The sequence below is a fragment of the Drosophila arizonae genome, chromosome 5, assembly GCF_054131065.1.
Source record: "Drosophila arizonae isolate 15081-1271.41 chromosome 5, UAZ_ARI_1.0, whole genome shotgun sequence".
NCBI lineage: Eukaryota > Metazoa > Arthropoda > Insecta > Diptera > Drosophilidae > Drosophila > Drosophila arizonae.
This window is the reverse complement of record NC_142925.1, coordinates 14,365,205-14,379,066: the sequence shown is the minus strand read 5'-3', so window position 1 is coordinate 14,379,066 and position 13,862 is coordinate 14,365,205. Positions and strand designations below refer to the sequence as shown.

At 41.8% G+C, this 13,862-nt stretch overlaps 4 protein-coding genes across 4 annotated transcripts; 1 reads left to right on the top strand and 3 right to left on the bottom strand.

Moving 5' to 3' along the window:
- Positions 1-528: 528 nt before the first annotated feature.
- LOC108615111 (uncharacterized) lies at positions 529-1,212 on the top strand. Its single transcript, XM_018009353.2, has 2 exons — positions 529-732; positions 825-1,212. The coding sequence occupies exons 1-2, from the start codon at positions 727-729 to the stop codon at positions 1,134-1,136; spliced, it is 318 nt and encodes a 105-aa protein (XP_017864842.1). The 5' UTR covers positions 529-726; the 3' UTR covers positions 1,137-1,212.
- A 759-nt stretch (positions 1,213-1,971) lies between these two features.
- On the bottom strand, positions 1,972-4,591 carry PIG-Z (phosphatidylinositol glycan anchor biosynthesis class Z). The gene is made up of 2 exons (XM_018013308.2): positions 4,296-4,591; positions 1,972-4,236 (listed from the first exon to the last, which is right to left on the bottom strand). Exons 1-2 carry the CDS (start codon positions 4,462-4,464, stop codon positions 2,291-2,293), a joined length of 2,115 nt encoding a protein of 704 aa, XP_017868797.1. The 5' UTR covers positions 4,465-4,591; the 3' UTR covers positions 1,972-2,290.
- Positions 4,592-9,570: 4,979 nt separating this feature from the next.
- LOC108614939 (uncharacterized) lies at positions 9,571-10,866 on the bottom strand. Its single transcript, XM_089469745.1, is given in 3 exon segments — positions 9,571-10,249; positions 10,293-10,348; positions 10,474-10,866. Coding segments are annotated over 3 exon segments (897 nt in total). The 5' UTR covers positions 10,809-10,866; the 3' UTR covers positions 9,571-9,743.
- A 117-nt stretch (positions 10,867-10,983) lies between these two features.
- Positions 10,984-13,779, bottom strand: LOC108616970 (beta-glucuronidase-like). Its single transcript, XM_018012545.2, has 6 exons — positions 13,639-13,779; positions 12,330-13,571; positions 11,957-12,273; positions 11,634-11,898; positions 11,427-11,565; positions 10,984-11,366 (listed from the first exon to the last, which is right to left on the bottom strand). Exons 2-6 carry the CDS (start codon positions 13,512-13,514, stop codon positions 11,200-11,202), a joined length of 2,073 nt encoding a protein of 690 aa, XP_017868034.1. The 5' UTR covers positions 13,515-13,571; positions 13,639-13,779; the 3' UTR covers positions 10,984-11,199.
- Positions 13,780-13,862: the final 83 nt, after the last annotated feature.

Genomic DNA, 13,862 nt, shown 5'->3' with positions numbered 1-13,862 from the left:
ATACTTAGAATTTTCATTTAAAATAAAATAAAACTTCAAGTCCACAAATTTCGCAAACAACTAAAAAGCATTAAAGCTTACCTGAATAAATATATAAATATATATTTTTAAAAATATATCTAATTATTCAATTAGCTGCACATTTGGATAGCCTAAGTAAGTATATCTCAGCTCTAGAACTATAAAGAACTTCTCAGTCAATCACCTCTTATTCGACACTTACCTCAATGGACCAACAATTTGATAAACCTGCTCAGTTCTTGCAAGCTGTTTATAGACTTTTGCTTTTCTGCCAATTCTTTTCTTTTTCACTTTGTCATTTACTTTTATGCTGTCAAACAAACGCAGATATTATTTAATTCCCAGTTTGAGTTGTCGCCAAAAATGAGAAAAAGCTGGCAAAACATGAAATGGAAAATATTAATCCATTTGACACGCCGCGTCAAACATTTGGCTATCGTAGGTCCGAATTCCGTACAAGGCGCGGCATCCGCGTTCATTGAACGTAATCAATAAAATAATATATTATAAACAATAATAATGAAATAGAGTACTGCCGAAATTCTCATTGCGTGTTCATTGTGTTCTAATTCTGCCTAAGCCCCAAACTTGTTTCGGGCCAAAGGCGGCGCAGTCGATCGCTGGGCTATAAAACAGTTCGGCCAATTGGCCAACAGCATCAGTCGCTGACAACTCAGGCAACCAAACAACCCAATCAACAACAATATGAAAGTAAGTGTAGCTATCTGCATCTCTCTCTCTCTGTCTCCCCCTCTCTCTCTCTCACTCTTCACCCACTAATTCTCTCACTTCTTTTCTTGCAGTTCCTCATCTGCTTGGCTCTCTGCTTCGCCGTCGCTCAGGCTGGCTACCTGGCATCACCTGTGGCCACTTATGCCGCCACCTATGCTGCGGCGCCCAGCTATGCGGCCACCTATGCCGCTGCTGCTCCAGTGACCACCTACTCGGTGCCCGCTGCCTACTCCACCTATGCTGCTCCCGCCTACGCTCCGTCCGTCTACAGCGCTGCCACGTACTCAGCTCCCGTTGCCACCTATGCCGCACCCGCCTACACCGCCCCCGTTGCTACCTATGCTGCGCCCGCTGTCTTCAGCCCCTTCCTGAAGAAGAAGTAAACTAACTGTGTCGACAACCATATCCCAAATATTTGCTTTAATGATCCACTGAATAAACTTTTGAGAAAACTCAAAATATACTCCTGTTTTTATTAAGAGAAGAGAATTTTTAACACTTTGTTCTCAGGTTTCTTTAGGCAATCGTGGTCCAAGAAATATCCTTAGGTATCCTCTAAAACAAACTTGTTAAGCTATAATAGACTATACAAATATGCCTAAAAATCTGATACACAATAATTTTAATGAATTTCATATGAAGCAAATATGATCTGCCCAAACTATACGAGCAGCATATGAAGTCTACGGCTCTTATTAGTCGCAGGATCAAGTCTTATATATATACAATCAGGCTGAAGATAGCAAGGGCTGACATCTTTTCTGCTTGGACTTGACCACGCCTTCATTTGCATATAATCAATTATCACCAAGTCAATATACCCTATATGGGGTATTCTTCAAACTCATAAAATAAATTTCGAATCAATTTGTATATAATTTTCATTTTATATATTTATTTTTTAATATAACTTTATTTTTTTTTTTTATTTTTTTATTATATATTTTTTTTTCTTACTATATTTGATAGAATGTTCACGCCTTCTTTTGCATGTGACATAAATTTTTACCAAGCCATTTCTTAATTAAAAATAATATTTTCAATAAAAAAAAATTGTATATATATATATATATTTTTTTTCAATTAAATTTTAATTTATATTTAAGCTTAACAATTAGAATGCACATTTAACAGAATAAAAATTTTTTTTAATACTCAACGCAACTAATTTAATCTTTATCAAAAAAATTAAAATGAAAATTTAATAAAAATATAATATATATTACAAATTTTATATGAGATCGACAAAGGTTTTATTTTTAATAGTTTTCAAGTAATAATTTAGAATTTCGTCTTAGTTGTAGTTTGTGTTTGCAAGCAGGAATGTTATGCGTATAGAATGTCTTTGTATTTGGTTAATTTTATCTTTTTAGCTTTTGCATGTGTATGTGTGAAAAATTGTTATAAAAATGATGCCTTTCGTGACTAGAGTTACAAATAGTTGATGCCAACAAGAATTTAGTTGAATGCTTAGCTTATGCTTTGGTTTAAGACACTCATGCGACAGTTATGGCATGGCCACGCCCCCTGCCCACAATTACGCCGTGGACTCGGGTAGAGGCGTCGTGTTCACATCGATTGTGTGCGTGAGTGCCCGCGTCTGCTTGCGCCGCACATCGATCTCGTAGAGCGCCAGTCCAAACTGATGCACAAACGAGCTGAACTGACGGCTGAGGTAGGCGAAGCTTAGCGTGGGAGGCTGCTCCACGTCGCAGGTGCCGCGCAGATCATCGTGCGACCAATGTGGCGCATCCACATCGCAGGGATGTCGGCCCCGCAGACGGGGAAACGCCTCCGTGGACAGATGCGGATAGAGTACGGAGAGCAGCTCGAAATGCAGATAGCTGCTGGCATTGGAGCGCTGCAGCGCCTCGTGCAGTTCGTCGCTGAGCGGCGCCGGTATGGCCAGGTACATCTTGTAGCGCAGTCGCGTGGCGCCGTTGCGCTTCAGTTCGCAGTTGCCCGCAATGAGCTTCACCTTGTCCAGAAGGCTCTTCATTGGCAGGCCGCCGTATTCATACAGATAGAAGTCGCGCGGGCGTCGATAGCGTTGATGTGTCTGTGGATTGAAGTGCAGCTCCCTGGAGCTTGGAACATTGACCAGATGCAGCGGCAGGCTGTACGTGTGCGAGGTAAGCAGATGGACATGGGTGGCCATCGGCTTTGTGGCCACCACATGCGCCATGCGCTGGGCCAGCGGAAAGATGCCCGCCTGATGTATGAATCCAAAGAAGACCGTGAACACCACATTGCACACATACCAAATGCGCAGCAGATGCGGCGCCGAGGCTCGGCTACAGAGGACATTATCGTAGAGCCAGCGCAGCATCGGATGCTGCGTCTGGAACGGATATGTGGCACTGAATCCGGTGATGAGCTTCGGCGCATGCAGCAGCAGCAGTGGAAATGTCAGCGGCAGCAAAAAGCGCGGCTCCTGATGATTGATGAGCGAGAGGAAGAAGAGCGGCACAAATATCGCACCCGACATCAGCGACACAATGCTCTGGAAGCGCGGCAGAAGCTGATACTCGGCACAGAAAAAGCGCAGCAGCAGCTGGGCAAAGGCCACCAGAGCAGTGAGTCCGAGTATATTGAAGAGCATCGGCACATTGACCAGCAAATGGACATAGCACGGATGCACGCCGTGCGTGGCCGTGTGCGACGGGTCCAGGTTGTACTTGATGAAGTTCCACGGCGTGAATACGAAATTGTCGATGCCCACCTGCAGCATGTGCAGCTCGCCCACGGTCAGGTGCTTATAGTAGAGCGAGTCGCAGAAGATGAACAGCAGCAGAGCCGGCAGGGCGCACAGGCAGAAGAGTCCAATGCGCAGATTAAAGTCCCGAAAGCTGACGCTGCGCGTTCCCATGCCGCGCAGCAGCCAGAAGAAGACCATCGGCGCTCCGAAGAGCAGGAAAGTGGGACGATTGAAGACGCCAGCCACACAGATGCTGGACATAGCGAACAGATGCTGCAGATTGTGTGCGGGTAGCGAGTTCTTCAACTTCCAGATCTTGACACGCTCACTGATCGACGCTGCCTTGTCGTACTTCTCCTCGAGGTACTCCTTCTTGTAGACGATGGTGTTTGTCTTTAACATGCACTCGGCCACCAGACAGAGCAGCCAGGAGCACATGGCCAGCTCAAGAGTGTTGGAAAAAGTGCGTGTGCCGAACACCAGCAGCACCCAACTGCTGCCCAGCGCCAGCAACCGGATCTCATGACGCAGCCCGTAGAGTCGGCAAATGCGATACAAACACCAATCGTTGCTATACGAGATGAGCGTGTAGATGAGGCGGGGAAATACCAAAAACGCATAGCTATTAATCAGCTCCACCTGCCACCAGTCACGCACGTACAATGCCAAGAACTCGTAGAAGCTCCACGGCACACGCATCAGCATCCAGGGCAACGTGATGCTACGCACCGGCATTGAGTTATTGAACTCCCAGGTGCGCGTGTGCTCCAAACGGAAGTGATCACCTATGCGAATGAATTTTGTGGTATGACTAGCCTTCCATTTTCTATGCAATTCCGCTTACCCGTCATCACCTCGACACTCTGGAAAAACTCATCTGGATGTATATAGCCCAACTGGGGCACAAACACCAGGACTAAACGCAGCAGCGCAAAGAAGAAATAAGTACCTAGGTGGCCGGCAGTGGGGTTGCGCTTCTCCCACAATTGCGAAAAGTGGCGGCTAATTCGCATTGTTTCGGTGAATTTAATTAAATAAAATTAATTTTAACTTTAGTTTGTTTACAAACTACTACATAATTTCGAAAATCCGGCAGCACTGAGTGACAAGTATAGAGATGACAGCGAAACCGATACATAGGATGTACTCATAATGGCAATGCTATTTAACAGAATTTAAAACCATTCCCACTGTTAAAAAAGCACTTCTTCCTGGCACTGTTAAAAGGCACAAGAGACTGTTCACACAATGGGCCCTTCAAAGAGCATTTCTTCTACTTTTAAAATTAGTTAACAATTTCCGTTAGCAGTTTTATATGTTACTGTTGTGCTCTGCTATGCTATTTGAATTGTGGCGCGCAGTCGATCCATACTTTTGCTATAGCTCAAAAATAAATTTAATTTAACTTTAATTTAATGGTTCTTAAAAGAGGAAACTAGAAAACTAAATTGATCTATTTTAATGTACGCGCACACAAATTGTGACGTCACACAGTTGAGCCAGCAGACCACCTTGTTGTGCCTAAACCTGGATGCAACACAAGCATCAATGCAGCTGACAGCTGCAGGTAGCCGGCTTAGAGTCGAGATTTTATGGGTAGAGATTAGTATCGGAGTTTGTATTTTAGAGAATTTTTAAAATTTCAAAATTTTCATTTACTGCTTGGCATTGCTGTCGTCCTGTTCGTTTTTGCACTGAGGTCACGCTTCATTGATTCTGAAATTGTGTTCAATCGATTATCGTTAATCTTATTTAAATTGTGTTGAATAATATTCAATTAACAGAAAGGGTCAAAGGCTTAAACTGGTGCAATCGAATAGGCAAACAGCAATTTCTAGCAGGTTAGCCAACTCAGATCTCTAAATCTTTAGGTCACAGACATTTAGATAATTCAACGACAACTCCCACCTTATGGCAGGATTCTGGGCACCTGTGCATTCGTTCAGCTTGATTACATTTGGAAACCACATCCCATTGTCTGCATCACTAATCCGCTGTCTGTCCCTATGTCAGTCCCTGTCTCATTATCTCCCTCTCTCTCTCGCGCTCTTTTTGAAACCTTTGATTTATGATCTTTGTGTTTGCTTTCCTAATTGATTTCGAACAGGTCAGCAGCAGCATCAGCGCAGCTACCTGCGTGCAAGAAATGCCTCACTCAGCTCTCAGATCGAGCATTATGAGTTCTGAGCGTTCGCTCGCCTAGCTCAATTCCTGTTCTCCTATTCGTTTGCTACAGTTCTTAACTCTTTTCGTGTTCACAAATATCCAGATTTGTTGTTTATTTTAATTAGATGCAGAAGTCAGTGTAGGCATGTTGAGAGTGACGGACTAGCAGTTACCCTGTGAGGTATAGTAAACATATTTGAATATGCCAGGGTATAGTTTGATGTAATTGAATTGAAAATAAGATAAGATAAGATATGAATACGAAAATAATATTTATTTATAAGTATACGGTAATTATCAATATTACTATTATTATTTTATTTTTGATTAATATGAATAACTCATTTTTTACATTTTTTTTTCTCATTATATTCTATTTGTATTGAATTTACAAAAGATTTTAAAATTTGTGTATTCGCTAAGAAACCAATATACCCCACTTTCTACGCGATCCATGAGCTCAGAATATAATGAAATGAACAAAGGCTTTGTGAGAGAAAATCAATTGAATGTAATTTAATACACACTCCACGCATGCAGCGTCTATTAGGGTCTTCTTCTTGGCAAGTGTGTGAATGAGTGTGTGTGTGTGTGTGTGTGTGCGCTCTAACGAGTTATATTTGACTTGAGAGCTTGCTGCTGCTGAGTTCTGTATGCCTGCTCGAAAACATGAAATTATCGTGACAATCAACAGGGCTGTTCCATGAAGCGGAACGACCTACTCGAAGACAGCGTGATATTGAAAGAGAGAGGGAGTGAGAGATAGAGAGAGAGACAGAGGGAGCATAAGTGAGCGAGCAAGATCGTCCCTAAATGCTCCTAATGATGATCGCAAATTGGCTGTCAATTTAACAGGCCCACAGCCGCACTTGACAGTTGCTGACAAACACATTTGAGCTGCGCTAAGATTCTTGAAATTCTCTAAACATTCTATGCCAGAAAAACTCTCTGTCTCTCTCTCTACGTCGACTGCTGTTCACCTGGTAATCTAACGTCATTTGGCGTGAAAAATTCTCACGCTCATTTTCGTGTGAGTTTTGTATCTTGTAACTGCAGCTGGGCCTAGGTTTAACATTGTCTAAGGTAACAAACGTTACACACACACACGCACAGACATTCTTAATAGTCCGTTACATTCCGCCCATTTCCGTTAAACATGGCCAGCAAACACGTCGAGGATCTGCTCAAGAATCTTCAGCGTGGGAATTTCACAGTACAATTTCATCTGTTCGCCTGTTCAGAATTTCGAGATATTTTCGAAAAATTCTCACAGAAACCAAAAAGTTCTCATGGTTCCCATGGCTGGGAACCAATCTGTTAAGATCCTTACCTGCTGCACCTCTGAGAGAAAACACATTTCTACTTTTTTATTTCTTTCATTGATCTTTGAATTGTTTTTTCTTTTTTTCACACGCCCATCATAATTAGGAAGAAAACAGAAGATGTTGAAAGTGCCGGACTAAGAGATACCATGCAATCGTAATTGAGATGGGGTTGATGCTGATAAATATAATGGAAGAGATGAGCGTCAATGAAAATGATGATAATGTAATATTCAGAGAATGAAGGTAATGATGTTGATGATGTTATAATAATGCTCATAATGATGATTTTCAAATAGTATTCATAATGATGACAACATGCTGATAATAGTGATGATGATCAGCACAGCTTATCATGCATATTCAAGAATGTATTTATTTAAATGTACTTAATTATTATATTAGTATTATATATTCAGCCTTTTTAGAAGTCATAGATCAAAACATTCTCAACTCTTTTCCTTTGATTAGCGAAGATGGATTAACTCTTCAAAATCTCAAGAAACTATGTCTTCCTCATAAGGATTTCTCATTCTGCCTGTTGCACATTATCATGAACTCAACTAGTCTACCCTATTGCTTACACTCACTGGAGTCGGGGTATAAGAAGAAATTTTACCTGTGATCGCTTGCTCCTACCTAGCCCTCTTAGCATTCCAAGCCATTGTTTATACGGCTTCAACTTTTTTTTATTGACTATTCGGATGAAGACAGTTTCATCCCTTCTTTGCCTGGGTTTTGTGGCTTCTTGAGATTTTTCTTGAACGAGCAACTGGCAAAGCTGTTCGCCTGATACCACCGAAGACGTTGCACAGTAGATTGCATCTTGTAAGAAATCCAAAAAGGTGGTTGCTTGTGGCCAGGTAGGCCAGCCAGGTGTTGATTGCGAATGAACCCTTAGCTGCTGCTGGAATTGCTGTTGCCCTGGTAACCACCAAGACATTTTTGTTTACACAATGTCCTCGAAGGAGGGTTGAAATCGCCTTTAACTTTCTTAAAAGAAACGAACTCCTCGCAATAAACAGATGGTGGTAGTTTTTAATCTATCAGGTAAATCAGTACCTGCATGAGGTAAATATCCTTGCTTGGCAGCAACGTGCTGGAAATTCTGTTCGCCTGTTGATATATTTAATTAGATTATTGATGCTCATTCAAACATTTCTGATTACATTTGCATATAAACGATCAAAATTGGTATTGTCTTAGCGAGATGTGAACGGTGCTGTTTACCTGTTCCCAAAAATCACTCAGGTTTGCTATGTTTACAGCTCGTTTCCCACGCTACAAACGCCTGATTCATGAAGGAAGGTAATCTCACGGAACTTCTTTGAAGACTTAGCTCAAATATCATTGCATTGATACCTTCTGCTCACCTAGTAGATAATTGCTACCTGTGGAAAACAACCCTAATTTCAGTTGGAATTCAGGTGATAAACATAAATATTGATTTTATATTAATTAGAAAAACTAGCTTACGAGCTGGTGAAACAAGATCAAGATCTTTATAGATAGAAATCACACGCGCGTGCATATTATGAATAAAAGCATATATACAGTTATTATATAGATAAACATGAACACCATGAAGAATGAAGCTTAATGTGGACTAAGTCTACTGGGAATTATCTCTAATCGTAGATGGCAAGAAACCACCTGATTCATTAGAGCGAAATTCATTTTAGCCCGCTGCAGCTGAAACACTTTCAGGTGTGCCCTAATTGTATATTTGATAGACTATATATTTGTACATACTATATGTATATGTATGTTTATCTGCTGTTGGTTTATGCTCTGGCTTACATTTATGAATTCTCAGTATTTAGCGACAATGGCGCCTCAGATAATCGCGGTTATTATAGGGATTTACAATTTGTCTCTGCTGGGTGGTGCATATAAAAATAGATTAGGGCGGACCAATAAAAATTATGGATTTATAATTAGTATTATAATTTCATGCACACACATGAGGCTGCAATCAGTGTTGCCAGTTTAACCTAGATCGGGCTAGTGAAGGTGGTCTAGCCTATTGATAATAAGTCTGCTGCAGTAGGCTTATCCCTTAAGATAACTATAGAGCAGAAGAAACTGCCGCAGCTGATGTACATAAGCTAACTATGCGTGTTTGTATGCCTACATATATATGTATATATCTGCTCGTATGTCTCTCGGTAAATCTGTCGCTCTATTTGTTTCCCTCTCTAAGCAAGGAACGAAGGGGAACTACGCACATTAAGCTCTCTATATGTATGCAGTATTCATTCGGTATACGAAGCCAAAGCGCTTGACGAAGCAGAGAGTGTTCCCATTGGTCGACTGCAACGCCCTCTACCTGGCGTCAGGCTCAACATTTGAGCGCGACCTAGGCTTTGAGTGAAAGTTGCCCTATATAAAGGGCAGCAGCTGCAGCATTTCTTCAGTCACCCAGACCGGGTGGGGGTCAGTCGTGCAGTTCAGTAAACTGAAGTGAAGTGTGTGATCGATTAGCTAAGCATTAAAGACTTGGAGGACACTTTTAGAGGAAATTCGCTGATTCGTTCTGAAAAATGGATAGAGGAAATTCGCAGAGGAAATACTTAGAATAAATCCTTAGAAGAAATTCTTATAGGAAATAAAACAGTCTAATAGAAAAGCTAATTGTAGGACATTAGCTCAAATAATATAGCATTTCTTTGCTTTCTCAATGAGATATTACTTTATTATTGTGCATAGCAAAATTGTTGAACAGAACAGTGTTATATATGTGTACATATATACAAATTATATGTTAGGATATGTCTCAAGCCACCTTCACATATTGCATATGCTTAATTCTTGAACTTCATCTCGATGCAACCAAGTTTACTATTCAAGCCGATGAAGGGATTCTTGATGGTCTCGTTATTGAAGTCGTTTTCCTTCAAGCTGATGACCATGTGATTGCTGCAGCCGGTAGTGCAGGTCACTGAGGCACAGGCCAATTGATTAAAAATGCAATCATCGATGAGACGCACAGCCGTGCTCACTGCAGATACTGTGTTATAGATCGAGGTAAAGGCACACTCCCAGGCCTGGTTGATGCGTATGTCCGCTGCACACTTTGCCTGCTGCATGTACGTGTTGAAGCTCTTCTGATTGCTTATGGTATACGTGTTGACTGTAGAGATCTGGAGTTAAAAGTGATTATTAAATTGGATGTCAAATGCTAATAAGGAACAAAAACACAACAAAAACGTCTCTGTCCGATCGCTTACGAGCCGACGCAAAAGTGTGAGTGAAAGGGAATTATTTACAGCATTTGCGAAATGTTCAACAGTTATTTGTGAGCTATGCTCTTAATACATATACAAACTGGTGTATGCATGTGTATAACATGCGAATACTATGTAAGTTAGAGCGAGATGATGCCTGGTCAGCTGTATTTGCGTCAGTGCTGTCATTTTTCTAGCGCTTAAAAAGCTAGATTTCACGCTTGCCGCTGCATTCAATTCTTTCCGCATTCAAATTAAAAAAAAAAACAATGCCAGATTTGACGAGAAAAAAAGCGGAAATATCAACACTAATTTGCTGGTTATTGAGGGAATGGTTCCGCTGTAGTTTTGCACGCATTGCTTGTGCCACGAGTCGATTAACTCGATTGGATCTAGACGCGCTTTCACCTCCTCCAGCTTGAGCTCCATCTGATCGCCCTGGATGCTGATTGCGCGCAGTCCGCTGGCGAAGATGGATCGAACTGTGTCCAATTCATTCTCAATCTGAGCCAGTCTAGCATCATTTTGTCTCTGGTTCTGAATTATATAGTCCTCCAGGTAAATTGTCAAATTCTCCGCAGATATCGCGCCAAAAGGCGCAAGGCAGACCAATAAGGCGAGGAATAGAACTGAGTTTTGCATCTTGTCAGCAGTGTAACTTAATACTGAATGTAGATTGGGGAGCTCTCTGCTTTTCTTATATATATGTACGTACATTTATGGAAATCGCACTGCTCTTTATCAGGGATGTCGTTGAGTGCTTCCCCCGCCAGCAGCCGCAATCAGCATTTAGCATTTCTCAAAATTCCCTAGCAAATTATCAGTATCAGTATTTATTTAATTTTACGTTTTGTTTATAAATACAAGTATATGGTATACTTTCGTGAAAGAACTTTAAAACAATAAAAAATAAGCATGTACATAAAGTGGTATATGGGCAATATAATTATTTGCATTTTGGCTTTAATTAATTTAACTAATTGTATGGACTGTAAATAGAGGAGACAAGCCTTTTGCACATGAACAGCATTATTTATAATCCAAAGTCAATAATGTAATTAAAGAGGTCTGTCGGCAAGCTGGCATTATTTAGCTTAGAAGCGAGCATGTGATACCTCTGTCGCAGCAGATACGCTGAATATTTCGGCTGCCGGTTACGGGTGAAAACGCCCTTCTTATTGCCACCGACCCGCGTATAGGCTATCAACAGAAAGAGAGAATGATTATTCTATATTTATTGAATATTTGAATCGAACCTACTCTGCTCAGTTTTAAAGTCCGCAAAATTCCAGACAAATTCGCCAATGAACCATTTGAGCTTGCGCAGTTTGTCGAACGCCTGGAAATGCTTTGATAGCATCGTCGTCTGATATTCCTCCGACCAAATAAACGTGGGCAGCTGTTAAAAAATGATTGGAGAATTAGCAAGTAATATTCGTCTATGCTATTCTAGCTCTGTATTCTCACTGTATGATATCCCTCGAGGGTATCAGCGCCATATTCGAACACAATGACCGGCTTTTGGTGCAGTTGCCGCCAGCTCAAGGCCTCTTCAAACATTGGATTTATAATCATGTCCGTGCGACCGGGATTGTGATACCAGGAATTGTAGCGATTGAAGCCAATGATATCCAAAAATGCAGACATCATGCACTTGATCGGCTTGTCAACATTCGAAGCAGCCGTTAGGGGGCGTCCCTGCGCAATGCTTCGTGTATAATTCGCCAATTTTCTGCCGAAAGAGAATAGTTTATACTATTGGCATATGGAATAATTGCTGATTGACTCACCCGAAATAATCCTTGGCTTCTGGCTTCTGTGTGCGCGGCTCGTTGGCTATTGACCAGGCTATCACGGACGCATGATTGCGATCGCGATGTATCAGCTGCTCCAAGTAGGACATGTGGTTCTGCAACAGCTCTGGCTGGAACAAATCCGTATTCACACTGGCGCACTCATCGATGATCATGATGCCGTGCTCATCGGCAAACTCCATCGATTCCTCCGAGTAGGGATAGTGGGAGGTGCGATAGGCATTAGCTCCCACCCACTTAAGCAGGCTAAAGTCGCGGGTAAGCAAGGCATTGTCCAAGCCTTTGCCGCGTATCTGAAAGGGAATTATTATTGAAGATCATGGATACAAGTGCCTTCAAGCCAACTTACATCGGAATCTTCGTGCTTGCCAAAGCCGCGCAAATAGATCGGCTGGCCATTGATGTATATGCTGTTATTGTCCCAGTTGAGACTGCGAATGCCAACGGGTAGCTGATAGCTGTCCAGCAACAGATCATTCTCAGCCATCAACTGGAATTCCAGCGTATACATATAGCCGGGCTCCGGATGCATTAGATAGGGCCACCAAGGCTTCACATTAGGTATTAACAAAGTGCCATTGTGATAATTCCGATTTAGTTGATGTGTCACCACATTGCGATCTCTATCCAGCAGTTTGACGTTGATGTACTTGGACACATCCTGTTCCTGCTCATTGCCAATCCACAAGCGATAGTCGATGCGACCCATTTGCTTGTTCACCTGCGTCTTAAGCTCAATGTCCTTGATGTATTTCGCCGGCGTGGTATAAAGTTGAACGGAACGATGTATCCCGGCGTAGTTGAAAAAGTCAAATGTGAAGGTTTGAACAGCGACGGAACCATTGTCACTAGACTCATTAATCACTGCACCCTGGGGAATAGTGGAATTGCTTAGCCGATTGTCAACCATGATTGTGATTCGATTCTCCTGGCCATATTTGACCAATCTTCCGATCTCCACTTCAAAGGGCAAATGGCCAAAGCTGTGCTTAACAGCCCTCTGACCATTGATCCAAGCGATGCATGCGTAGTGGATGCTGCCGAAACGTATCCAGGTGCGTGTGCCACTCATATTCCAACTGCTGGGCACAAAGAAGTGTCGTTCATACCAAACTGTGCCCACATGGTCGCGTAGTTCCTGATCCACGGTCAGATCATTATACGATGCTGGCACAGGTACTTTGATTATTTCACGACCTGTGGAGCGGAGACTACGACCAAACCACTTTTCACGTATGCCCTGGAGAGGATCACTGGCATTGCCACGGACCAGTTCCCAAACACCGTCCAGAGAGTTTACCTCCCGCGTCTCGGATGCGCGAGGATACAACAGGCCCACAGTGGGCTTTGGCAGCTGGACATCGTCATAGCAATAAATCTGCTCAAAGCTGCACTTGTGCGCAAATCCATGGGTTGTACTTAGTTCATCTTCAACATTGTGAGACAATATTGTATCCAAAATGCACACACATATTAAAGTTATGGCGAAACATATTATTGTTCGCATTTTAATACTGTTTCTTGTCACTCGCATTCCTGAGCAAAACGCCCTTTTTGCTGCGATATCAAACTTTCCAATAGCTGACAATGCCTAAAAAGAAAACGATAACAACAAATTTAAAAGCAAAGAATGTAGAAACAAAACAAAAAGAAAATACCTTCAATGATTCACATTTCAATATATTTCGTCGATTTTAAATGCGGCTGGTTGTGTCTGCTATATCGATTATAAACGATGATTTACAACTTTACATTTCGTTAATTTTATACGCTGTATCGATAACAAACGAAAGTAATCGATATGACTGATTTAATGTAAACAAAAATCAGCTGTTCTAGAGCTTCAAATTTGAAGTATTCGTAAATAAAAGCAATTGAACCA